At 42.0% G+C, this 27,745-nt stretch overlaps 1 protein-coding gene across 1 annotated transcript; it reads left to right on the top strand.

The window, feature by feature from the left end:
- Window positions 1-24,054: 24,054 nt before the first annotated feature.
- On the top strand, window positions 24,055-26,757 carry LOC143891750 (uncharacterized). The gene is made up of 3 exons (XM_077396285.1): window positions 24,055-25,328; window positions 25,568-26,636; window positions 26,749-26,757. Exons 1-3 carry the CDS (start codon window positions 24,055-24,057, stop codon window positions 26,755-26,757), a joined length of 2,352 nt encoding a protein of 783 aa, XP_077252400.1.
- The last annotated feature ends 988 nt before the right edge of the window (window positions 26,758-27,745 follow it).

Raw genomic sequence — 27,745 nt, 5'->3', positions numbered from 1 at the left:
AACCTGGGTGCAACCAGCAACGAACCTGGGTGCAACCAGGGTCTAACCAGAGGCTAACCAGGGGGAACCAGGGTGTGAACCAGGGTACGAACCAGAGTACAACCAGGGGCTGGCCAGGGTGCGAACCAGGGTGCGAATTAGTAGGGAACCAGAGTGCGAACCAGCAGGGAACCAGGGTGCGAACCAGCAGGGAACCAGGGTGCAACCAGTATCGAACCTGGGTGCAACCAGCAGCGAACCTGGGTGCAACCAGGAGCTAACCAGAGGCTAACCAGGGGGAACCAGGGTGTGAACCATTAGGGAAAAATAAAAATGAAGATCAGATGGGTTAAGAGAAGAGGGAAACATGTATAACTTCAAAGTCTACCATCAAGAAGAATATGAGTAAAGATTGATCCTAGATGCTTCCTAACATGGTTTTTCTTTTAAAGTAAAAGATATGCATGAAAACAGACCCTACATAAAATTGAAATAAATGCCTACCTCTTTGAAAACCCACTTTGTGTTTGATTTTTCTTTGATGTTAATTCCTTGAAGATGATTCCTTGCTTGATAATGACCGCTTTTGATATATATCACCCAACGTATAAAATCACCCGATCCGGCAAGGATGGCCGATCCCTTGAAGAGATGAGGGAGAGGGATGAGTTTTCTAAGAGAGGGGTTCTTTTTTTTCTTCTCTTCTTCCTTCTCATCCTTTGGATGGTGGGATGAGAGGGTATTTATAGGAGAATGGGATAGGAGGTTAGGTGAGGTTAGGTGAGGTTAGGTAAGGTTAGGTGAGGTTAGGTGGTTAGGTGAGGTTAGGTGAGGTTAGGTGAGGTTTGGATGGTTAGGATGAGAGGAGAGGTTAGGTGAGGTTAGGTGAGGTTTGGATGGTTAGGATGAGAGGAGAGGTTAGGTGATTTTGGATGGTTAGACCTAGGTCGAGATCTGCCATTGATCTAACGATTTACGGAAATCGGGTCTCGGAATGGAATCAGGGTCCGGGCTATGAAGTGACCCTAGCTTATTTTGTCCCGATTGATGATCCGTAAAGTCAGATCAAGATATTAATGACCTAAAACATATAAATCAATGATAGAGGGGGTTCTCACATGGATTTAACACACTAAATTCACCAATCAGGGTATTTTTCAATTTTTCGGGTCTAATCATCTCACCAGGTACATCTCTTTATCATTTTGTTTTTTTCAAAAAATTTGAGGATGCATACTTTACCAATGAAATTCTACGGATCAATATATTAGGTTATTGTTGGTTAAAGTAAGGCAAAATGTGGGTGTCTACAGATGCCCCTCTTTGGTAGAGACGACGTAGTCATCGAATACCAAAGTCAAAATGACAGAACCATTTTGCGTAGCTTTAATCGACAAAGAACCCCCTAAACACAATGCAACCTAATATAATGCAAGACCTTAGATGAAATCCTAGAATTGGAATGCAATAAAACAAACCCGCTGCGGTGCCGCTGGCAACGAGAGAAATGGGATACCATTTTCAAATGGATTTTCGGAGGGAAAGGAATATCGCTTTTGAACAGCTTCAGAGGAAATGAGACGTCATTTTCAAATGGTCTCAGAGAGAATAATGGATGACTTTTGAAAGATTCTTAATGAAAACGCAGCATCATTTTTGAATGGGCTTGGGCAAGATGAAATACCGTATTTATACGGATTCGAAGGAAATGAGACATCATAGTTGTATGATGTTCAAAGGGTATAAGAGACCATAGTTGTATGGACTCGAAGAGAATGAAATACCGTATTTGTACGGATTCCAAGGAAATGAGACATCATAGTTGTATGATGTTCAAAGGGGATAAGAGATCATAGTTGTATGGACTCGAAGAAAATGAAATACCGTATTTGTACGGATTCCAAGGAAATGAGACATCATAGTTGTATGATGTTCAAAGAGGATAAGAGACCATAGTTGTATGGACTTGAAGAGAATGAAATACCGTATTTGTACGGATTCCAAGGAAATGAGACATCATAGTTGTATGATGTTCAAAGGGGAAAAGAGACCATAGTTGTATGGACTCGAAGAGAATGAAATACCGTATTTGTACGGATTCCAAGGAAATGAGACATCATAGTTGTATGATGTTCAAAGGGTATAAGAGACCATAGTTGTATGGACTCGAAGAGAATGAAATACCGTATTTGTACGGATTCCAAGGAAATGAGACATCATAGATGTATGATGTTCAAAGAGGATAAGAGACCATAGTTGTATGGACTCGAAGAAAAGAGGCACCGTTCACAAACGGGCTCAAGGAGGACGATACCATTCACCAATGGATTCGAGAAAAGAGGCGCCATTCACAAATGGGCTCAAGGATAAGACAAGACCATTCACAAATGGACTCGAGAAATGAGGCACCATTCACAAACGGGCTCAAGGAGAAGACGAGACCATTCACAAATGGATTCGAGAAATGAGGCACCGTTCACAAACGGGCTCAAGGAGAAGACAAGACCATTCACAAATGGACTCGAGAAATGAGGCACCGTTCACAAACGGGCTCAAAGAGGACACGAGACCATTCACAAATGGACTCAGAAAATGAGGCACCGTTCACAAACGGGCTCAAGGAGAAGATGAGACCATTCACAAATGGACTCAGAGAATGAGACACCGTTCACAAACGGGTTCAAGGAGAAGACGAGACCATTCACAAATGGACTTGAGAAATGAGGCCCCGTTCACAAACGGGCTCGAAGAATTTAGAGATTTTTTATGAACTTGAATTTGACGTAGGATTGGATTTTTTTTATTTTTTATTTTTTTTAATTAAGGATTTGGATTTGATAAATTTTTTTATTTTTGGAAAATGAGGTACCGTCCGCAAACGGGCTCAAGGAGAAGATGAGACCATTCACAAATGGCCTCGAGAACAGAGGCACCGTTCACAAACGGGCTCAAAGAGGACATTAGAGCATTCACAAATGGACTCAGAGAATGAGAAACCTGTTCACAAACGGGTTCAAGGAGAAGACGAGACCATTCACAAATGGACTCGAGAAATGAGGCACCTTTCACAAAAGGGCTCAAAGAGGACATGAGATTTTTCATGAACTTGAATTTGACGTAAGATTGGATTTGTTTGAATCGGGGATTGGATTTGATGAATTTTGGATTTTTTTTTTTTTTTTTTTTGAACTCAATGAAATCGGGGACATTATAGATCGTGCCCAGTAAAGATATTGGAAACCAAGACTTTGACGAATGATGAGACGACCAACCTTATGAACGAAGAACCATTAGTAACAAGAATGGATTAGGAACACTTTTATGAAACTTCAACAAGATTTTTCTCAATGAGACTGTTGGTCTTGTCTTCTGGGGATTTTGATAACTGAAACCTTGAACAAGATACTTGAAATTGGTAATTTAGAACAACGGCTCTCTAACATGGAAAAGCGGGATCTGTTTTTTGACAGGTGCTTAGATGAACATTTCTTGACCAGGATAGTATTTAACTAACCGGAAGGAAATTCTGAATTTTAATGGTTCATCTTTCTGAGAAATTGGCTCAACCACCATTGCATCTGGGGCTCTTCCAAGCTTAAGGTGCCTTCCTGGGGTATGATCTTTTTACGGAAGCTGGGCTTTCTGATGTTTCTACTTCTGAACTCTTCTGAGTTGATCTTCTTTGAAATGTAGCTGTTTGACTAGATTCTCGAACCCTTTCAGGTATAATTGCAGGGAGCTGCCTAGGCCGGGCCTCCTTCACCAAGACAGTTACATCATTTGGACATAGGAACGACGATTGACTCTTTCTAAAGAGAAAACTTAGATGAAAGGCACTACTCAAAGGATTGAGCAGCCCTGAAGGAGTGAACTTAGAATAACAAAGATTGACTGACTATACTGACAAACACAGTGATGCTTCTGACTTAGTTAATATTTTGTTTGGTAAGTCTATCCTTTCGAGGAATAGTTTTTCAATTGTTAAACACTGGACTTTTTCCTTAAAACAGTAATGCCTCAAGGATTTAATTACGCCCCCTAAGATTGCTTAGCTTCAATGCCCCCAGTTTTGAGGATATCACTTGAATTTGCTTGAACTTCAGTTGATCTTCAGTCTTGATACCAGCTGTAGCCTTCTTATAATGATTCTCTTACCGTGACCAAGTCACCTCTTCGGGGTTTTTAACTTGGCGGACCGCGCTAGCCTTAACTTTTGCCTGAACCACCATTCTAGGTTTTCGATCCAGCAGGCTATCCCCTTAGCTTTTGCCTAAGCCGCCCTTTCGGGTTTTCAACTTAGCAGGGGAATGATCTTAAATTTTGCCTAGACCGCCCTTTCAGGTTTTCAGTCTAGCAGATCTTCAAACTCCGTTCGTTTTCTTATTCATCATTTTTTTTTATTGTGTCTCGGGACCTAGCTCATTAGTTCTGAACACCAGAAGGACTTTATAGGTAGGATAGGGCTTTTCAAAGAATGGCTTAAGGTTCAACAAAGATTTCGACCGAACCTGTGAACAGGTTGCCTACATATCCCAAGGTAGGAATCAGGTCGTGTGTAGGTCAAGGCGAATGCCCCTAGTTTGAAGATCAATTGTTTGAAGGTTAATTGATTTTTTTCCTTTTTTCTTTTCTTTCTGGAACAATTAACTTCTCTTCTTTTGGAACTTGTCCCTCTTTTTTTTTTCTGGAACGATTGATTTTTCTTTTTCTTTTTTTTTGAATCGACCGAACTCGGTTTAACCGAGCTGCCTACGTACCCCAGTGTAGGGATCAGGTCTCGCGTAGTTCGGGGCGGATGCCCCTAGTTTGATGGGTTTTCAAGAGAATTTGATTCAGGCTCGAAGGGTTTGCAAACCGGTATTCTTTTGACGTTGGGTTCTGATTTTGGGATTTATTCGGCCAAAGGAGGCCTTCCGATGTTCAAATTGGGAATCGATCTAGGTTACTAGGGTCCCTCTGGTACTGATTATTTATTTATTTTTTCTTTTCTTTTTTTTCACAGAATTTGACGGCATTTCCAGGTAAGAGATAATGGATCTTCTTCTTCCAAGATTCTAATACGTGCTTTTGACTTTCATAGAGCGAAACTTGTTCTTTGACATCCTCCATCTATGGATTCGTACTCTCGATATCTGATGATCACTTTTCATTGTTTGCTCTTGAACTTTTCATCTTGAATTTGTTGGCTTTTTGTTATGAATTTGAGAACCAAGGTCATTGATTGGAAATATGAAAGTTGTTTCCACTCTATGCCCCTTGTATAGCATATATCTTCTCACTTTCTTCATTTTCTTTGAGCTTTCCATCTATGTCTTGCCCCTGGTATCGGTTGTAGCTTTTCTAGACAATCTTCTTATTCTTGAAATAATTTTATCAATTCTTCACACTCTTTAGAGGGTAATGTATTTTCAATCGGCATTCACTGAATCAAAGTTTCAGTGCCAGTGTTTATCATTTCAATTTCATCTTTGAAAGGTTGGGATTGGCGCTCCTCCTCTCGTTCAAGTAATTGATGTGACTCAAGTGGAGTTTCGTCAATTTTGTCCTCATTTGAAGAGGGAGTCTTATTTTAAGATCAGAAGCACACTTAAGAACAGACACAAGTGAACTTTTTGGAACTGACTGAAATTTTATTTAAAGAAAAGCTATTACATCAGACGACCTATCCTGAACATGCTCAGGATTCGCAACTCTAAATAAGAAAGGGAAACAGAAGATAACTTGCCTGGACTAGGCATTGACCTTTAACTGTAAGACCGGACTCAACAATTATACTGACCATGATGACTGACTCAACATAAAATAGTAAGTGACTAAAACTTTAACTGCTGCAACTGTTTGGCGTTGAAGGCTCGGCGAAGGCTGGTTCGTTCTGAACATCATCATGGCTGATACTTTCAATTTTGGACAATGATGACTTATTCGCATAGGGAAATGCCCCTAGCTCAAGGATTCTGAGAGTGAACTCTGAAGGACTTAGCAAAATAATCTTGAAAAAGGTAGCCCCTAGAGGAGGAACAGACCAGGGGTACAAGCAAGATTGGATTATCTGGACCAGGCATGATCAGATCATGAGAACGCATAATCGAAAGATTGTGAGATTCTGCATCTGCCAGTTAGGGGATGGCATGAAGATACGATCGAATCGTATGACAGAAGAACGAAAGACGCACGATCAAAAGATTAGATGAGATAGCATAAGATTGCTTTCAACGGATAGATCATGAATGACTAATCCTATGAGATCTTTGGAAATGATGGGATTTATATCCTAACTCAAAGGGAATTTTTTTTTTTTTTTTTTTTTTTTCACATTTTATCAGTGTTACCTGAAGGCATCAACCTTAATCCTAATCTATCGGAGTGGAGAGAGAATCTCGACTCATGACTTTGTTCGTGTATATAAGGACCGATCGTGACCATTGGAAGATGGACCACGGCCTAATCTAGATACCAATGGGTAGGATATCCTAAACTAGGCTCACACACGTGATGCACATGTGTTCGTATACTACATGCATGTGTGGGTTAATCTAGGGGTAAGGCCAAGAGTTCCCTTAGCGCGAATCCCTGCTCGATATACTGTACCAGTGTCCGGCGTATCAGTACGTGAACAAGAGATCCGTTTACGTACCATAAAGGTACCAGGCTAAGGGTGGAATGCTTCTCTAGCACAGAGGCACCAGGTGATGAAATCCCAGTCAACCATGCTAGATAACACTCCGGGTTCCTAAAATAGGACGTGTGTGCACGTGAGATGCAAGGGTTTAGATGCAAGTGATGTAAGTGTGTGCAATAAGTTCGCGCGATCTATGATGCCTTCAGGTTTTGTTAGATTAAGTTTGAGTAAAATGTGATGAGAAAATAAAACAAGACAAACTAATCTGACAAGTATACAAGAGATAGAGTTCTTATGAGCCAGTTAAATTAAATTCAAATGAATTATCTTTTGGAATTTTAATGAAGTTAGGTGATCCCCAGCAGAGTCGCCAGACTGTGGTACCCGGATCCCGCGAGAGGGGTGGGGCGCGAGCCGCCTCGCACTCTCTCTTGGTCTCTCGTTTCCACGCGATTGGCGTGTGCATTTTAATGTTGATTTGAATTAATCTTTCCTGTGAACTTGGGATCACTAAGGCAATCCGAATTCCACACGAAAGAGACTGACAGAGTCGCCACCTAGATGTGGGATCTAGGACCCGTAATTAACCAGAAATCTAGACTCGCTACCTGGTTACGAGAATGGAAGGTATGGGGAGTTATCCGCCACATGCACCATTCCTGCCCGATAATCGGTCTTCGATTCCAAAAGCTAACTCTTTTAAATTTATTTTAAATGGCTCATTCAACTCTATGTTAATGTGCGAACTATGTGACATGCATCCTATGATCTAATTTCAATGTGAATCCTAAATGTGTATCTTGATTTCTTAATTTGTCTGGATTCAACCTAAGTGAGAGTTCTCCTAGAATTCTAATTTCATGAAAACTCCTAAATGATTTGATTAAACATTTACAAGAAAATTAATATACAAAACACCACAATTTGTTGTGGTGCCGACTCGCGGTTGGTATGCCATCAGACATCCAAGCTGCCTACGTACCCAAGCCTCACTGGGATCAGAGTCGACGTAGTTCGGTGCACCTAAGCTAAGCTACTTATGCCTAACTCAACTAGGACACCGACCTAGACGGGATTGACTGTTTCAACAGTTTTAGGAGAAGTTATTTAATTCAAGTTGAGGATTTTATTATCTTAGGATTTCATCTAAGATGCTATATGATTCTCATCTAAATGCAAATGGTCCCTTAGACTAATGCAGGTTTGCCTACATCCTAGTTTACTAGGCTTGTCCTAGGGAAAGATTGGGTGACTAGTGTAACTAGACCTATGGCACGGTTGCTATACATAGCAAACGTCCGTGATGAGGCTGGACTCCTAACTCTAGGACTCCCTAAAACCTAAGACTCCCTAAAACTTAGGACACGACACGACACCGGTGTTCCTAAATTGGGCTCTAAGGGTCCTTACGACGGAAACCATAATCCAATGGTTCCGAGAGACACGAGATGAATCGAGATGATGAATAGTGTGAGGGAATGGGAAAGATAGAGAAAGGTGCGACTGAACTTGGGAGTGCCAAATTGCCTACGTACCCCGTGATGGGGATCAAGCCACACGTAGTTCCACTGGGGAGGTTACTTGGATTTTGGAAAACAGAATTGGTATTTGGATCAGGAATCGGGTTTGTATTTGAGCATTGGACTTGAGATTCAGAAACATTGATTTATCAATGGGATTTTGGAATTGGGAATTTGCATCAAAGAATTGAGCATATAGGAATCATCAAGGGTTTGAATTTTGGGAATTCAAAATGGGCGGGCTTATGAGATTCGGCCAAATGGATTCAGACATGCGACTCAGATTGTGTTGGGATATGACTTGGTTAGGCAAAAGGGAGGAAGTTCTATTAGGTGTAAACGGGCATTAGTAGAATAGGGGAATGACTCGGTTGTGACATGGAAGGCCGCCACTTGGTCGAATGCGACTCGGTTGCATTGGGATGGGTTGATTAAGGAATTGGATTGAGTCAACTAAGGGGAGAGTCCAATCGGTTAAAGAGGTTGAGCATACTCGACTAGAGAGTTGGGTCAACTCGACTAGGGAGGTTGGCTAGAGTTGACTCAGTTGAGCTGGGTTGGGATCCCACTTGGTTGGATTGTATTGGGGCGATTTGACTTAAGCTGCAGGTGGCCTGGCTGGGTTAGATTTAATGTAACCAGATTTATGGATAAATGGTGTGCCTCAGTGAGTGGACAAAGGTATGGCTTGGGTTGATGTGACTCGGTTATAGGGTTTAAGGCTTATGGGTATGGGGTTTAGTGAGTTGGGTCTAAGTTAGGAGCAAACCCGAGACTAGCCATGGTCTAACCAGGAGGAAGCAGGGTACAAACCAGGGTGCGGACCAGGGTGCACCAGGGTGCGAACCAGCAGGGAACCAGGGTGCGAACCAGCAGGGGAACCAGGGTGCAACCAGCAGGGAACCTGGGTGCAACCAGCAGCGAACCTGGGTGCAACCAGGGTCTAACCAGAGTGCGAACCAGCAGGGAACCAGGGTGCGAACCAGTATCGAACCTGGGTGCAACCAGCAACGAACCTGGGTGCAACCAGGGTCTAACCAGAGGCTAACCAGGGGGAACCAGGGTGTGAACCAGGGTACGAACCAGAGTACAACCAGGGGCTGGCCAGGGTGCGAACCAGGGTGCGAATTAGTAGGGAACCAGAGTGCGAACCAGCAGGGAACCAGGGTGCGAACCAGCAGGGAACCAGGGTGCAACCAGTATCGAACCTGGGTGCAACCAGCAGCGAACCTGGGTGCAACCAGGAGCTAACCAGAGGCTAACCAGGGGGAACCAGGGTGTGAACCATTAGGGAAAAATAAAAATGAAGATCAGATGGGTTAAGAGAAGAGGGAAACATGTATAACTTCAAAGTCTACCATCAAGAAGAATATGAGTAAAGATTGATCCTAGATGCTTCCTAACATGGTTTTTCTTTTAAAGTAAAAGATATGCATGAAAACAGACCCTACATAAAATTGAAATAAATGCCTACCTCTTTGAAAACCCACTTTGTGTTTGATTTTTCTTTGATGTTAATTCCTTGAAGATGATTCCTTGCTTGATAATGACCGCTTTTGATATATATCACCCAACGTATAAAATCACCCGATCCGGCAAGGATGGCCGATCCCTTGAAGAGATGAGGGAGAGGGATGAGTTTTCTAAGAGAGGGGTTCTTTTTTTTCTTCTCTTCTTCCTTCTCATCCTTTGGATGGTGGGATGAGAGGGTATTTATAGGAGAATGGGATAGGAGGTTAGGTGAGGTTAGGTGAGGTTAGGTGAGGTTAGGTAAGGTTAGGTGAGGTTAGGTGGTTAGGTGAGGTTAGGTGAGGTTAGGTGAGGTTTGGATGGTTAGGATGAGAGGAGAGGTTAGGTGAGGTTAGGTGAGGTTTGGATGGTTAGGATGAGAGGAGAGGTTAGGTGATTTTGGATGGTTAGACCTAGGTCGAGATCTGCCATTGATCTAACGATTTACGGAAATCGGGTCTCGGAATGGAATCAGGGTCCGGGCTATGAAGTGACCCTAGCTTATTTTGTCCCGATTGATGATCCGTAAAGTCAGATCAAGATATTAATGACCTAAAACATATAAATCAATGATAGAGGGGGTTCTCACATGGATTTAACACACTAAATTCACCAATCAGGGTATTTTTCAATTTTTCGGGTCTAATCATCTCACCAGGTACATCTCTTTATCATTTTGTTTTTTTCAAAAAATTTGAGGATGCATACTTTACCAATGAAATTCTACGGATCAATATATTAGGTTATTGTTGGTTAAAGTAAGGCAAAATGTGGGTGTCTACACATCTTAAAACAATTATCAAATTAAGAAGCAGATTCAGTCTTTTCGGAAAGTCAGTCTTGTAACTCGGTCGTGTACTCACCAAAAGTCCTGTGTCAAGCAGTTGTCGAGGTCATTCTTTGTCAAGTCAAGGTCATGTACTCAGTAGAGTCAGGTGTCCCAAAACGACCTGTTTGGTCCAGTATCCTTTCAAACGCTGGGGTAACAAGTACCAGAAAATGAAGTCGCATCTCCAGAAGGCGAAATGACCTATACATGGTCTAGAAGCGCGGCAAGCTCTCAGGCCCATTTGAAATTCATGCAACAGGCAGGGGGTTGAAGATATGTCAAGCAGCATCAGTCTGCTTGGAAGTTGAAAACCATTGTAACCTGAAATTCTGACAGCTGGTAGAAAATTGAAAGTGTTTCAGGCAGAATCAGTCTCTTGTGCATTTTGAAAGCCTTTGAGGCCCGGAGCCCTACTATTGGCATAAAAGTGGTAAACCTTTCAGCAAGAGTCAGTCTCTTGTACCTTCAAAATCTTTGTAACCCCAAATTTCATGAAAGAAAGCTTGAATCCGTTCGAGTTTTGTTAAGACTCCTGAATTGGAAGCGAAATTATACTAGGGGCATCTTTTATGTCCTGATGAAAGTCAGACCATAAAAGATACCTAGCTTACATTGATGGTTGAGATAGCAGTTTTAACGAATCAGGATTTGAGAAGCTTGAACGCATTTTTCAAATCAAAAATCTCAATTTAGGAGTGATCATGATGTTGTCTAATCATTCCGTTTTGTTGATCTGTCAAGATGTTGTCTTCTCAGATCCTAATTTAGGAATGATCATGATGTTGTCTAATCATTCCGCTCGGTTGATCTGTCAAGATGCTGTCTTCTTAGATCTCAATTTAGGAGTGATCATGATGCTGTCTAATCATTCCGCTTTGTCGATCTGTCAAGATGCTGTCTTCTCAGATCCCAATTTAGGTTTGATCATGATGCTGTCTAATCATTCCGCTTTGTCAATCTGTCAAGATGCTGTCTTCTCATATCCTAATTTAGGAATGATCATGATGCTGTCTAATCATTCCGCTTTGTCGATCTGTCAAGATGCTGTCTTCTCAGATCCTAATTTAGGAATGATCATGATGCTGTCTAATCATTCCGCTCTGTTGATCTGTCAAGATGCTGTCTTCTCAGATCTTAATTTAGGAGTGATCATGATGCTGTCTAATCATTCCGCTTTGTCGATCTGTCAAGATGTTGTCTTCTCAGATCCCAATTTAGGTTTGATCATGATGCTGTCTAATCATTCCGCTTTGTCGATCTGTCAAGATGCTGTCTTCTCAGATCCTAATTTAGGAATGATCATGATGCTGTCTAATCATTCCGCTTTGTCGGTCTGTCAAGATGCTGTCTTCTCAGACCCTGATTTAGGAGTGATCATGATGCTGTCTAATCATTCCGTTGGGTTGATCTGTCAAGATGCTGTCTTCTCAGATCCTAATTTAGGAGTGATCATGATGCTGTCTAATCATTCAGTTTGGTTGATCTTTCAAGATGCTGTCTTCTCAGATCCTAATTTAGGAATGATCATGATGCTGTCTAATCATTCCGCTTTATAATCTCCAAATCCCTGAGTGGCTTAATTAGAGGCTGTCTAATCATTCCATTCTGCAATTTGTGAGAGTCTGTCTCACTATCCCTTGAGAGTCCATCTCAGTTTTCTTTTCGAGAATTTGTCTCGTCAATTCATCTTATCATTCCTTCTCGATGAGAATCTGTCTCGTCGATCCATCTCGTCACCCCCTTGCATCCCTTTTGTTTGAAGCTTTGGGCCAGTCAAAATGTGTTGTCTATTCGGCTTTGGCGTTCGTGCGACAAGCGCCCTCTGCCAAAGAGGGGCATCTGTAGACACCCCATTTTGACAGGGCCCTAAACCCGCGTATTCGAATGAAATTCCGAGGTTGAACAAGGTCTCGAAGTGCGAAACCAACTCGAAAAACCTGGAAAATACTGTCGTTGCCAGGCCCTTTGATTGATGTTCATAACCCGAGGAACCCCCTTTAATTTGAAGCCCTGATCCCCACTCTCATGTCCCCGGAATTGGTGAAATTACCAATGTAACCTTCACCTCTGATGTCGGCCCCCTTTTGTACTTTGAACCCTGAATTGTTGGTATTGATCTGACGCTCATGTTTATAGATTGGGTCGAGTCAGGCCGAGGTCAGGCAGAAAATGAATGGAATTAATCCGACCCTAACCCGATTGCCAGTTGAAAATCTCAACCCGAATTTCATGAATCGACCCAAGTCGCATCCCAACCCGTGTCTCGAGCTCGAGCTGGGCGTAGTTTAAAGAAATATGAAAAGGGAGGGTGAATTAGCAGGGCATGGGTGTGCCAATACTAGCTTACCATAGGCAGATCAAAGAAGAAGAAAATTTATTCCGCCCCCTTTTTCTACCCGAGCCACCCCCACTGTAAAGATAAGAGTAGTTAAAACACACTAGATGGGGTTGTCTAGAGTAAAAAAAGGGGGGGTCAAGTATATCATTCTCCAAAATAGGGGTTTGGGCAAGGAGGAAATCAACCCATCTTTAAGGGTATTCTTGGATGTTCACATTGCTTGCTTGAGAAGTAACAATTCTAAGCCATAGGATCAACAAGGAAAGTGTGTGGGTAGGATGAGGTGTGAAAAAGATGTTTATTAGGGTTTGTAAAGGCAATGGAAGAGATCAAGGGTTGAAATTACACAAGGCACATGGGCTTTGCAATGAATGGCTAGGATCATACCCATGAAAATATCTAGGTTATAAAAAGCAACCAGAGAGAGAGAGAAAGGAGGGAGTTTTTTTTTTTAGAAAACAGAAGGCCTCATTTTTGTAAAAAATCAAGAGGAAAAACAGAGCGAGAGAGAAGCAGAGAAGAGAAAAAAATCCAAAAAAAAACCCCCATTTCATCTTCTCCGGCAAGCTCGCCGGATTCCGGCCGTGCCACCACCTTGCCCTCATCAACCACCTCTGCAACCTCCCTCAGCCACCCTCAAAACCCACACCATTTCCTAAACCCACCCCATTAAAACCCATATCCAACTCCATCAACCACCTCCCTCGCCGTCGGCAAGCCCATCACCATTTTCTCGACCACCATAGCCCGCCGGCCGAGCTCCACCCCATCAAACCCAAAAACCCAGCCACCGCACCCCATCCAAACCATTTCCACCTCCTCCGGCCAGCCACCTCCACTACCAAACCCGTACCCCCATCAACCAACCACCACTACCTTCCCACCCCTATCTCCTCCACAGCCACCCATTTTTTCCCCTAAACCACCACCATCTTCACAAAACCCATTTCGTTTTTTTTTTCATCACCACCATCACAGCCACCGTACCCCAAAACCCATTTTCAAAAACCATTTTACTCCGACCACCTCTCTCATCGCTTCTTCTCCACCCATTTGCCATTTCTCCACTCACAGCCGCCTCTCCATCTTCTCCAGCCATCTCCCTTGCCACCGGCAAGCACCCATCTCCACCACCACCACCACTACCATCCCAACCGTCGTACCCCATTAAACCCATTTTTCGAGCTATTAAACCCATTTTCGAGCTGCAACCAGTTCAAAACCCACATCACCTTCCTCATTTCCCACTACCATTCAAACCCATTTTCTATCCATCCTCCTCAAAACCTCTCCACTCAAACCCACCCAAATCAAGAACCCCATACTTTACCTCCTCTAACATCAAACCCATTTCCAGTTTTCATCTCTACTACCACTGATTCCGGCGATCTTGCCGGAATCCGATCACCAACATCTTCATTGTTCCCACCACACCCTCTCCATTTTTCAGCCATTCCCCTCACTACCCCCTGTGTTTCAGTTCAAAACCCACATCTCTGCAAATTCTTCCTTCACTCCCACCATTTTTCTACATTGATTCTTCTTCTCCTCTGTTTTTACCATTATCTCCTTCTCCGTAAAATTCGAAGCCTAGAACCTCTACTTCTATTTACCTCTGCTTCCCAAGCTTTATAGCTTAGAAAAACCTTCTTTATAACCATCCTTGGTATGAGAAATCTCAGATTTGGCCACTCTATTCCTAGCTAACCCTTCTCTGAAATTCACCTCCATCGCCCATCTTGCTAAGTACAACCTCAACTTCAGTGGCATCTACAAATTTCTTGTGGATTCAACCCTCCAGTAATCCCTATCCAGCTCGGGTAATATTCCTAGCTTCCTTCTTTATTGCCAAATTATATATGACTGCTTGTTTTGTTTCCTGATGGCATATCATTAGTTCTTGGGTTTGATGCTAATTTGATCAATGGATTTAATTTGAATTTCAGTTTCTATGGTGAAAGGATTATGAGATTAGTTATGTCAAATTGAGAATGGAAATTAGGTGATAATGTTGTCCCATGTCATGGGTATTGATGCATGCATTACCTGATGGAATGTTTTGCTTCTGAAATGTTTCTCAATGCGTTGCTTCTGAAATGTTTCTCAAGCTGATATCTCGGCATCTCTGTTGATTGTTCCCTTGTTGGGTTTATCATTTATCCTCATTTCTTTTAGAAAACAAGGATTTGAGTCATGCAATCTTTGCATTATTAAAATCTTATCAATCGTTTGGGGAGTCTTTGATATAGTAGTTGACCTCATGAAGTTTGTGGCCTAAGCTGTTCATTTTTTTTGTTATATAACAGACCTTCATTCTTGTCCAAAGCTTTGGTTAGATGCTCACCATTGAAAATTACTGGGGTCTAACTTGTTTAGCATGATTTTTTTTAAATGTGAGATGGTGGTTAGGAGCAGTCCCTATTCCATATGTTAACTTGTTGAATATCTTGTGTTAGGTGTGTTGATCAAGTAGTTTACCACTAGTCATCCAGTGAATGGGTATATTTGGGAGTGTTCTGAATAATTTGTTGAATGCCTCTTTGATTGAATGTTTGTTAAAATGTTATTTTTAGTAATCATCATGTGAGAGGTTGCAACTTGGAGGTATTCTGAGGTATCTGTTGGACAGATTTTGTAGTGCATGGCTATCTAATAACCTGTCAATAATCATGGTATGAATGAGTACATGCAACATGAGCAAATTTTAGAAAATCTGTAGGGTGAGTATGTTGCCAGGTAAGGTAATCGAATGGAGTATGAGCGATCAGTACCTAAACAGGTATGATCTGGAGTAATCTGTTGCGTATCATTCGGCATATATGCAAGTTGTCTTCTAATTTGACAGCTTGTTCGTAGGGAATCTTTGTATAGAGGGTCTTTTCTGGGGTGCTACCTTGTGCTTTTAATACTGTACCATCGAAGGGTTCTTCAGTGTCTAGAGTATAGAGTCTTAATGCTTTAGAGGTCCTGATGCTTCCCTTCATAAGCGTTAGAATTCCGGCTATGTTCTTTGTTCCCTCTCTCCTTCTAATCTGGAGGGGCTCATTTGATTCCTTTTCCTTAGGCCACTTCAACCTTGGGTTCTCCATTAGAATCCAGGATTATTACCAGGAGATAGGAGTCTGTCCTACCCTTGTAGGGTTTAGGATTCTGTCCTATCCCTTCATAAAGTTTAGGATTCCGTCCTTCCATCTTTCAGAGTCAGTCCTTTAGCATAGGAGTCTGTCCCTACTTAGAGAGTCAATCTTTCAGGAGTCTGTCCTATGCGTTTGGGGTGTCTTAGAGTTAGGAGTATGTCCTGATTTTGTGGATTTGTCATGTCTGGTCGTGTGAGTGTCCCTAGAGTTAGGAGGCCTCAAGTCGTGGTCGGTTAGACACTTAGTCGAGCCGATGACTAGACTAAAATGCGCTTAGATAGCCCATGATTTTCCTTAGGACACACAGCCTAGTCACACTTAGGGTGTAGGTCCACCTGCATTAGTTAGGGCATATAGGGAGTCCTAAAAATTACCATTCACTTGAACTTAAGCAATGGCGCAAGAAGCTTTAAAAACTAGTCAGGTCTAGTTGATCGAATCTATGATAGCGATCCTAGAAGGTTAGGCATTGTAGTTTAGCATAGGTCGCCGAACTATGTTGGCTCTGATTCTTCCCGAGGCCGGGATACGTAGTGCAGCTAGGATGGATGGCCATCTTGGTCCGAGTCAAGTATCGCATTAGAGTCTAGGGTTTGTCGAGTCAGGTCATGGGTTGTGCTGTATGTTTTGCTGTGTTTTCTTACTTTCATGTACAGATCCTATACCTTTAGCTGTAGCATGCATGTGCTTGTCCACCAGAACTTAGACACCAATTAGGCATGGCACTCATAACCTAACCATTCTTAGGTGACATATCTTTCATTTCTTTTTGTGCTTATTATTCATCTCTGAGACATGCATGGTTAGCTAGACGTTATCTCGGGGATATTTGTTCCCATTTCGCATGATTTTCGCCCAAAACTCTTCAAAGTTAATAATAAATGGCATAAGAGACCAGGTGCTTGCACTTGGGCAAATTGGGGGCGCCTAACCCCTTCCCCATTCGTCATCAGGCACGGACCCTTTATATCTCTGGTTATCTGTTGCGACAGAGCACAGCATGGGATCCAGGGCCCACTTCCTTGGATGGCGACTCTTTCTTTGTTTAAGGTGCGTCTCGAATCCGGGCTAGTCCCCGAATCGAGAGGTATCTCACTTCACATCGCCGCTCATGCTGTGAGGGGCACTCTTTCAAGAGTTTCTTGGTGGGGCTCTCCTTCATGTGGATGATCTAGAGACTTTCGTGGGGACACGTCCCCCACCTGTCTCGGATCGAGGTCCACAGTTAGTAATGACATTTTAGATGACAGATTTTGATACCCTCTCATGCATCACCAATCGCTTTTGATCTAGATAGCTACCCCTAGAACCGAATTATGAAGAGCAATTTAAGCACTTTGCAGGTAAGTATAGTATGAGATTACGAAATTCTTTGCCTCCAAGCTGATTTCCTGTTGTTAGCTTCTTTCTCTCTATGTTTGTTCTGAGAACAATATTAACCCAATCATTTCTTTGAGGTCAGATGACCCCAATTTGCCTCCTCCTAATCGGTTTTTAATGGGTTCTTAGGAGCTAAGTGTTCTTTGATAATCATTCAAATACTAAGGGGGCAGTTTGGGTCATGGATCTGACAAAACATGGTTACGCTGATGTTAGCCCAAGCCCATACTTAGTGGACTTGCTCAATCCAAGTAGTGTTCTCCTCCTTTGTATAGTAGACTTGCTTAGTCTTTTAGACGCCTTTTAGATATTAGTAGCCATTCATTGCTGGGGAAATGAAAGAGTTATCTGGAGCCCTCATTTAGGAGACCATTGTGGTCTCATTAGCAAATTCCATTCTAGGAGACACGCTTTGTCTCGTTAGGCAGCTCTCCTCTGGGGACAAGCCTCGTTACTTAGAGCCTCCCCTTTTAGGAGACTATCTTGGTCTCATTAGAGGAGTCCACCCATAGGAGACAGGCTTTTGTCTCATTTACAGAAGCCCCATTTTTAGGAGGCTTGCTTAGCCTCATTAGTGGAGCCCCATTAGGAGACCCACTCGGTCTCATTAAGTTGTTTCTCCTTTGGAGGCATGCCTTGTCATTTTAGAATCTATCCCTTAGGGAGCCCTTATTTAGTTTTATAGAAAATTAACCCATAGGAGACATACACTGTCTTATTAGAATTCAGTTGCATCTTTGATGAGACAAGCTCTGTCTCGCTGGAAAGTCGTGCCTTCTTAAGGAAGCAGGCTTTGCCTCATTAATGATTTTCTCTTTTAGGAGGCTTACTCAGCCTCATGTTAGAATCCCCCCTTCTTCTGGAGAGAGTCTTTGACTCATTCGCCTTTTAGGTGGTAGTATTAAAGAGTCTTTGACTCGTCCATCCTTTAAGTGGTATTATTAGAGAGTCTTTAACTCATTTGTCTTTCTCATTTGTCTTTATTAAAGAGTCTTTGACTCATTTGTCCTTTTAGCGATTTTAGTAGAGAGTCTTTGACTCGTTTGCCCTTCTGGTAGTATTATTAGAGAGTCTTTGACTCATTCTTCCTTCTCTTTTGATAGTGGTATTAGAGAGTCTTTGACTCATTTATCTTTTGGTGGTGTTATTAGAGAGTCTTTGACTCGTTTGTTCTTTTGGTAGTATTATGAGAGTCTTTGACTCATTTCCCTCCTTTAGTATCTTTAGTTAAGAGTTTCTCCTTGAAGTTGTTGTCGCTCTTCTTTATTAGAGGCTGGCAGTCTTACTAGAGTTTTGCTTGCTTAGGATCTTAGATTGCTTCCGGTGTCTTTGACACTAGGTTACCTGGTTTAGGGGTTTCCCCTGTTGACCCTAGAGTTTGGCCCTAGGGTTTTGCTTTGTCTATTCCCTTAGGTCTTTGACCAAAAGGGTGAAATCCGAAATTTAAAACATCAAAAGCATTTGAAAACCTAAAAAAAAAATCTAAAGTATTGAGTGTTTTAGAAGTAGTAATTAGGAGAGTTCGTTTCGAACTACGTTGGCTTGATCTTCTTCCACGAGGTATGTAGTGCAGCTTGGGATCTTCATCCCAAGTCCAGCCAAACTTTGTAAATAAATACTTTAACCCTTTTTTTTTCTTTAAAACCGTGTTTTAAAAAAGATCTTCCTCTAGAGTTAGGACTTTGTCCTAGATAGAGAGTTTTAGAGTTAGGATTTAATCTTTGATTTGTTGTGTGTTTGTTTGTGCTTGTTTTAGAGTTAGGGGTTTGTCCTAGAGTTATAAGAGCGCCTCCGTCCGGTCAGTTGGAGATCCACATCGCCGATTGATGACTAGAATATGATGCGTTAGTCCACCCTTTGTTTTCCTTAGGAAACGCAGCCTAGTTACACATAGGTTGTAGGAACCACCTGCATTAGCTTAGGGCTAACCTGCATTTAGTTAGGGCATATAGGGTGTCATAAAATCTATATTTCACTAGAATTTAAATTATCGCTCATGAAGCTCTAATAATAGCTAGTCCAGTCTTTTAAATCAAGTTTAGGATAGAGGTCTAGGTGTCTTAGGCATCATAGCTTAGAATAGGCGCGAAGAACTACGTTGCTCTGATTCTCGTGGAGGCGGGGATACGTAGGCTTCCTTGGTTGAACATCGGACCATCCAAAGACTCGAGCTCAATAGTTTAGAGTCTTAGAATTTGTTGTGTTGTCATGTTGTGTATTTTGGTGTGTTCTCTTACTTTCATGCGCATACCTTATACCTTTAGCTGTACCATGCATGCGTTTGTCCACCAGAACTTAGACACCATTTAGGCATGCCACTCATAACTTAGCTGTATTTAGGTGACACATCTTTTATTTTGTCTTGTATGTGCTTATTATTTCATCCCCGAGTCATGTATGATTAGGTAGACGTCTTCTCGGGGATATTTCGTTCCCATTTCATATGATCTTCGCCCGAAACTCTTTGAGGTTAATAATAAATGGCATAAGAGACCAAGTGCTTGCACTCGGACGAATTGGGGGTGCTCTTTGGACCTTCTCCATTCGTAATCAGGCACGGACCTTTTGTATCTCTAGTTATCCGTTGCAGACAGAGCATTTGTTTTGGTTCCATGGCATATCCATGGATGGCGACTCTGAGTTATTTTTAGGTATATCTTGGTTTCGAGCCTTCGCCCCAGATCAAGATGTATCTCATTCGTTATGTATCGCCACTCATGCTATGCTGTGAGAGTGACACATAGTTTGAGAGTTCCTTGGTAGAGCTCTCCTTCACATTGCAGAGATCTTTGAGGATTGCAAGGGGATCTCACGTCCCTCGTCGTACTCATCCTCTCGGAACGGGGTCCACAGGCTGGCGACTCTGCTGGGGAGTTCTTGAAACATTGCCTAACTCTATAAAAATGCCATTTTTACTAACTTTGGAGAAATTTGGGCTAAAATCATTTTGAATGGGAACTCTATCGTTAGAATCCAGGGGCACCAGCGTAAATAAAACGAGGGATTCACACACTGCACATCATATGTTATCATATTGTTTACTCTTTATTTCTTTCATTGTTTTTCATTATTATTGGCTCCACTGGATAGATATAATGCGCGCCCGACTGGGATGTCATTACCCTGATGGCACTGTTGAATCTATTTCCAAGCTATGCGCCGGCGCTGCACCCGTAAACACTCGATGCACTTGTGTTTACAGCAGCCGATGAGCAATGAAGCATACTATGTATATCACTCGGTGCACTTGAGTTATACATATAAAGTATGGATCATACGCATAGTACCCGATAGATTGAGTCTGAAGCCTTACTTTGTTTTATATATTATGTATATACTTATTGCCTTAGTGAAACCCAACTAGGAAGTACCCGTGTTTATATAAGTATATTGCATTCATTTACGGTCGAACATGTGTTACTTACACATGTGAAGCCTAGAGTTAGGAACTTTGTCTCACTTGTAGACTAGGGTAGCTTATGTTGCATGGCTACATCACGGTCCTAGTACACTCACTAGTCTGTCTTGAGTCGGGATTTTCTTGACTCTGTTAGATTAGATTAGGGCTGGTGCCCCTGGTTAGGATATATGTATATGTATATATATACACCTATATATACTGATTATGTATATTAGGGTTCAGATCTAGATCTAGTCAGTGGCTTTTGATCACCATTACCTTGGCCATGATTTGTCCTTTAATCCGTTGATTATAGGATTTGACCCGTTGTCATATGTTCTCACCTTTGGTCGGTCCTTCAGTTGATCACCTTTCTCTAGTAACCATATTTCGAGCTTATCTTACCACCATTATTCATATGTCTTTGATTGAGCTGTAGGGATCCCTTGTATAGCCGTTATGCTGCCGGATTTTATCCAGAATATTTTGAGCATGACCGCTATTTCTTAGAGTTAGGAAAACCATGAGTTTACCTTACTTTAACTTCCTTGTCTAGTGCCGTTATGCTGCCGAATTTTATCCAGAATATTTTGAGCATGACCGCTATTCCTTAGAGTTGGTTAAACCATGAGTTTGCCTTACCTCGACTTGCTTGTCTAGCTGTTATGCTTCTGAATTTTTCGCAAAATATTTTTGAGCATGACTGCTATTCTTTAGAGTCCGTTTACCTTGTCTCGATTCCCGTGTATAGCTTTGATTAGCTTAGAACCTATTTTTGGTGAAGACTTCAGGTTTGATCAGTTGTATTTGCACCCTTTCAGTTTCACTAGGTTAGTGGCCTATACATTCTCGTGGCCACAATTTTATTTGCTACCCTTTGATTGTATATCTATTCTTTTGTTGTGTCATAGATTCAATTTGTGTATCTATTATTAATTAGGGTATGTGTCTATTTGTTTGCCTATTTTGTCTTGAGATCTTGCTGATAGCTCGTTTGTTGTCCCTATGACCATGGTCTATCATTTTTATCATATTGATAGCATAGTTGTTGGTATCCATCATCAGATTTAGATCTGGTCTATGACCTACTTCTGTCATTTTGTGGCATTGGTCTACCTTTCTGGTTTGCTGATCATCCTTGATCAGTGATGAAAAATTATGTGTCATCAATTGTTTCCTTCCCATGTGAATAATCGTTAAATTTATCCTCGTAATTTATTTATACCAGGTTATCTTCGTTTTCTAATAATCTTATCCTATCTCTATGTTAGGTTTAACCATGTCAAATAACATATTGAAGGATTGGATTCTACCAAAGCTCTCCCGCGTGAGTATGAGAGAAGCATGGTTGATCGATTTATAAACGCATTTAATCATTTGAGCATATCCGGTGTGAATTGGGAATTTCTCCAAGCAGCTACAAAATTTTGGGATCCCACCCTTCATGTGTTTTGATTTGGTCCCTTTGAATTCTGTCCAATCTTTGAAGATTGGTGCGCCTTGTTAGAGATCCCACCTGAAGGACTCTGGATTCGACCTTCAAGCATGGACTCCCCTATTTCCATTTTCTGTGAGCTATTCAAAAATGATATTGTTGATGCTCTACCTTGTTTCAAGGGCACATACGTGGAAGTTTATGATCTCATTAAACTCTTTTCCAAGAACATTGACCCTGCTAACTCCCATTTTCAGAATTGTAAGCGTAACGCCTTAATCTTTGGAGTTCTTGCACGTCATGTCATTCGTGGAGACTCTCGTGCTGCCCCGTTGGCTTTGCTCGGTGTAGCAGACCAAATTAGCAAAGGAAGGAATCATGTTCCTATTATGCTTGCAGAAACCTTTTCTCGACTAGACTGTATTAACCATCAAAAAGTTCAAAATAGTTTCTATGGGTGTGTCAAATTGTTATACGTATGGCTTTATGAAAAACTCACTATCCTCCAGCCAAAAAGCCACGACAAGTACACCCTAAAAAATTTCCCATCCTGGCAACCAATGGCCAACCAACCGCAATCCATCGATGACTGGTGTAATTGGTTACAACATGTAGAAAAAGTCAATTTTGTTGTGTGAGTCATTCTTGCTTACAAGTTATCACTAGCACTTACCCATATCAATTTGTGTACCTCATGGGTTTAGAAAAGTCAACCTTTTATGCACCAACCCATTTGCTTCATCAGATCACGGGATATCCATGTTCTCCCGGAACTGTAACACCTCCTTCTTGTGAAAATTGTCTCATGATCTTATCAACACCATCGTAGTTGCTTGGAGAAATAAAGTCGTGGAAAAGAGGTTTGCCTTAACATCTAAGGTCCGGCGTGGGGAGTTACTGGGAAAGCTCGCAGGCAAAAGGGCTCGGGAGCTTTGAGGATCTTCGGCATGAAATTATCATTTCTTTATTGTCTTCATTTGTTTTACTTGAATATAATCAGAGTCAAAGATTGTAAATCTGATTTCATTATAGATGGAAATTTAAAGAAAGGAATTTTACTTGATACATGTTATGGACAGTTGGCGATTCAAACTTTCATCAATTTTTATGTTGCCAATCGATGTCGTTGTAACCTGTTTTGATATAATCAATGCAAAGTGTGTTTGTTTTTCTTTTCTCTCTATTTGTAGAAGCTACCTGATTTCATTTGTCGATCATTTAATCTAGTTTGTTAACTTCCAATCAGGATTCTGAAAGATAGCAACCATCGCTCCGAAAAAGGACACCCAAGCTAAACCCACCTGGTCTAGACCTACCTCAGTGTCTAGGCTTGTTCGTCACTTTGATCCCGCAGTGTCACCAACAATACCTTTACCATCTTCACCAGAGTCGTCAGGTTCTTTCGAGGTGAACCAAATGGCTACTGACCCAGTGGACCCCATGATAATTATACAAGAGATGTTCAGAAATATGTGTCGAGATATAGCAGGACTAAAAGATGAAGTGACTCATTTAAAAAATTAGAATACTGAAAAGGTCTCTACTTCTAGAGATCCCGCCATTCAGCCTCCTCCGGCCATATCTCCTAACCTCACCAAACCAGTCATCCCTCCTGTAGAGATCGATCTGGAGGAGGAGCAATATGCCGAGGAATATTTTGTCCCTCAGGTAAATAAAGAAAAAGAGTTATTCGACATATACGAGAAGATGGCGCGTGACATTGAGAGCATGAGGGTTCAAGCGTCCAAAGGATTCGATATTTCTGAATTTCTGATGTCCCCTAATGCCATATTCCCACCTAAGTTCAAGGCACCAGACTACGATAAATATGATGGAACTGGGTGTCCAAGAAACCACGTCAGGTCGTTCATCACTCTTTCTCAGCAGCATGGCCTAAGTTGAGAGCAGATGACCCATTTGTTTCTCATGTCTCTTATAGGGGTGGCCAAAAGATGGTTTTTGATATTGAAACCCAAAGAGATTAGGACATTGGAAGATATCTCTAACCGGCTCGTAGAGCAATTCTCTATGGAAGAAGGGATTGAGGTCACTAAAAGAGATCTGAAGCAGTTGAAGCAAAATCCTCAGGAGACTTTCACATCTTTCATCAGGCGCTGGAGGCGTAAGTCCGCCCAACTGAGCCAGAGAATGACAGAAGATCAGATAAAGTTGGTCCTCAAGAGCTTGTCTCCACAGTACTTTCACTTCATGGCACAGCAGCACTACCAGAATTTTGATCATTTGATCAAGACTGACACCCAGACTGAGGATGTTATTGCCAAGGGCCTTCGAGCCAAGACTTTGACTGATGTCCGAGAAGGAAAGAGGCCTATGATCCAGCCGAAGGAAGTTCATGCAGTGAATTATACCAGACCGGTGGCCAAGCCTGTTGCAGAAGTTGCTAGACCAGTGATAAAGAAGCAGTTCAGACAGTTTGACCCATTATCGTATCCACTGCCCATGATACTTAAGAAATTGATCAAAGACAAGAAGATCAGACTTCCAGATGTCAAACCTGTACCTAATCCATTGCCCGTAAACTGGAGAAGGGATCAATATTGCAAATATCACAGAGGTCCGGGGCATATGACTGAGAACTGTTTGGCTTTGAAGCATGTGATTCAGAACATGAACGATAAAGATGAACTTGCAGTTGAAAGGCCGAATACTACTCAGAATCCTCTTTCCAACCATCGTGATGTTGATCCTCCTGCTACTAATGCCATCTTTGTAGATGAGCCCATTCTTGATCCCTCTGCTCTCATTTGCGCTATCACATCAGATAAGTATGTTTTAAAGTTTGACGAGGAGGAGCTCAAAGAATTCAGAGAAAATGAGCCATATGTGTTGTCATTTGACGATGCTGAACTTGCTGAGTCGTCTTCATCCCAGTCTTATGCGCTTCAGAATGTTGGTATGGAGAAAACAAAGAAAGCTACCTATGTTCTACGGATGGAGGACTTTGAAGAGGAAAATGTCAATAATGCACCATATGTTTGCAGAATGGAGGAAGATGAACTGCTGCTGCTAGACGATCAGTGTGAAGAGATGCGTCACATGACCAGAGGTGGGCGAGTATTCAAACCTTCAGAATTGAGTGTAGAAAATCCGGCAGAGGTTGCGAGAAATACAGAAAATCAGAGGCAGAATAAAGTGAACACAGATGAAGAAGATGAGAGCCTGTTAAAGCAGCTGAAAAAGACTCAGGCTAATATCTCGGTATGGGGCTTACTTATGGCCTCATCAAAGCATAGAAAGCTAGTCCTCCAAGAGCTTAATGCGGCACAAGTCTCTGTTAACACCACACCTGGCGAGCTTGTCAGTCTCGTGGCCATGGCTAGAGCAGCAAAGACTTTGTCATTTACTGATGACGATTTACCTCCTAAGGGCCGAGACCATACCAAACCTCTTAAAATTACAGTCATTGTAATAAGAAGAAGGTGCCAGAGGTGTTGGTAGACAATGGCTCTGCACTGAATGTCTGCCCTCTGAGCACCGCAACAACCCTTGGGTTCGGTCCTGAGAGCTTTATTCCATCCGAGCAGGGTATTCCGGCATATGACGGCACTCGCAGAGATGTATTCGGGACTCTGGTCACTGAGATACAGATTGAAGGAGAGAACTTCGAGATAGAATTCCAAGTTTTAGATATTAAGGCTTCATTCTTATTGTTACTTGGCCGTCCGCGGATGCACAAGGTGGGGGTTGTTCCGTCTACTCTTCACCAAAAGCTTAAGTTTATTCGCAGGAACATAGTGATAACTGTAAAAGGGAACCCAGACCTTGAGATAGGGCAGATTACTCCAGATTTGACTGCGGGAAAATCCGAAGATGTCAGTTTGACTGGGTTTTCGTTAGAGGTGACTGGGTTCACTTTCGAAGAGGCTATGAATGAGGAAATTTGTTTCCTAACCAGCACAAATTCGAATGTCATCAGGATGATTCGCCGACAAGGGTATATACCTGATGCCGGGTTAGGCAAATATCATCAGGGTTTGAACGAGTTTCTTGTGTTCAAAACATTCAATGGTTTGTTTGGGCTGGGATACAAACCTTTAAAGAAAGAAATCGTAGAGATGAAGCAGTTAATGTTGAAGTGGGCAAAAAACCGTCGCCGGGGTTTGCGGTTACCAATGGCACCCATTGATTTGACAATGAATGGCCGGTTCCGAAAAGAGGGCACAGGTTTCCCTTTCTGTGGCTTTACCGAGACATGGTTAGATGAGAACACAGGGCAGATGTTTCCGGGGTTTGAGATTTTCTTCGATCTTGAGCTAGAAGATGAGACAGTGGGTATGCAGATTGTAGAGGCAGAGTCTGAGGCTGATTGGGCAGAGCACATAGAGTCGAGCCTTCTGAATTCACTTTTCCAAGAAGGGTCACAGACTGTGACCGTAATTGGCAGGAGCCCGCTTATACTAGACCCAACTCGTCTTATCACCCCGGCTGAGGAATCTCTGACTAACTGGACTTCTCAAGTCCTACCCCAGGTTATTTTCTAGTACAATCATGTCCCTTCAAAAGAGTCAGTTGTCCGTAAGTATGTGTCAGTCTCCGGGTTTGATTCAGAGTCTATTTCTTCTAATGAGTCTTTTGATGCAGGTACCATAGAGGACCATTCACCTGAGGTCGACGGCGTTTCTTCTTTTTCCTGGCGAGATTGAGTTGGAGATTGTACCTAATAAAGCATCTGATGCTGTTTTCTCATATAGTTCTGAGTCAGTTGACACAGGTGTCAACACATCCATCGAGTCTGTAAAAACGAGTCCAAAGTTCATTGTAAACCCCGATGAGGGTAATTCATCTTCTGATGTATTTGATTCAAATTTCAATGAAATAAAGGATTCTTCTTCTGTGTACATTCCTGTCTCTATGTCTATTTCATCTACTAAATCTGCTTTAAAATCTGATAATTTCAATAATAACAACCAAGACTCCCCCTCTGACAAGGATGCTGACGAAAGTCCCCCTGAAATCAGACATATGATTCAACAGGAGGAGAGTCACCGAGCAAAACCGCTTGAAGAGGAAATTGAGACTGTGAATATTAGTGATGAAACCTCAATTCAGGAAATAAAGATTGGCAAAACTTTATCTCCTGGAGAGCGCGAGGAATTGATCACCCTGCTTAAAGAGTTCAAGGAAGTCTTTGCTTGGTCTTACAATGATATGCCGGGATTAAGTGAGGAAATCGTCCGGCACAGATTACCCTTAATCCTTGGTGCTAAATCAAAGAAGCAAAAGCTCTGAAAGTTCAAAATAGAATGGGAGTTGAAAGTCTATGAAGAAGTGAAGAAATTGTTAGAAGTAAAATTCATCCAAGTGGTGGAATATCCTAAATGGCTCGCAAACATAGTACCGGTGCCCAAAAAGGACGGAAAAGTCAGAATGTATGTTGATTTTAGAGATTTGAACAAGGCAAGTCCTAAAGATGACTTTCCTCTTCCAAACATTGATCTCCTGGTAGATAACACTGTCGGACATGCTCTTTTATCCTTTATGGATGGGTTCTCAGGTTACAATAAGATTAAGATGGCACCTGAAGACATGGTGAATACAGCGTTCATTACTCAGTGGGGTACTTATTGCTACAGGGTGA

The sequence above is a fragment of the Tasmannia lanceolata genome, unplaced genomic scaffold, assembly GCF_043159265.1.
Source record: "Tasmannia lanceolata isolate RefF3 unplaced genomic scaffold, GAP_Taslan_0.1 ptg000015l, whole genome shotgun sequence".
Classification (NCBI taxonomy): Eukaryota; Viridiplantae; Streptophyta; class Magnoliopsida; order Canellales; family Winteraceae; genus Tasmannia; species Tasmannia lanceolata.
Note: the sequence above shows the minus strand (reverse complement) of the source record. Positions and strands in the feature narration are given on the sequence as shown.

Coding starts and splice junctions, on each gene's coding strand:
- LOC143891750 (XM_077396285.1), top strand. CDS start 24,055: ATGACCCATTTGTTTCTCATGTCTCTTATAGGGGTGGCCAAAAGATGG. Junction 25,329..25,567: donor GATGAAGAAGATGAGAGCCT/GTTAAAGCAGCT, acceptor TTAAAATTACAG/TCATTGTAATAAGAAGAAGG.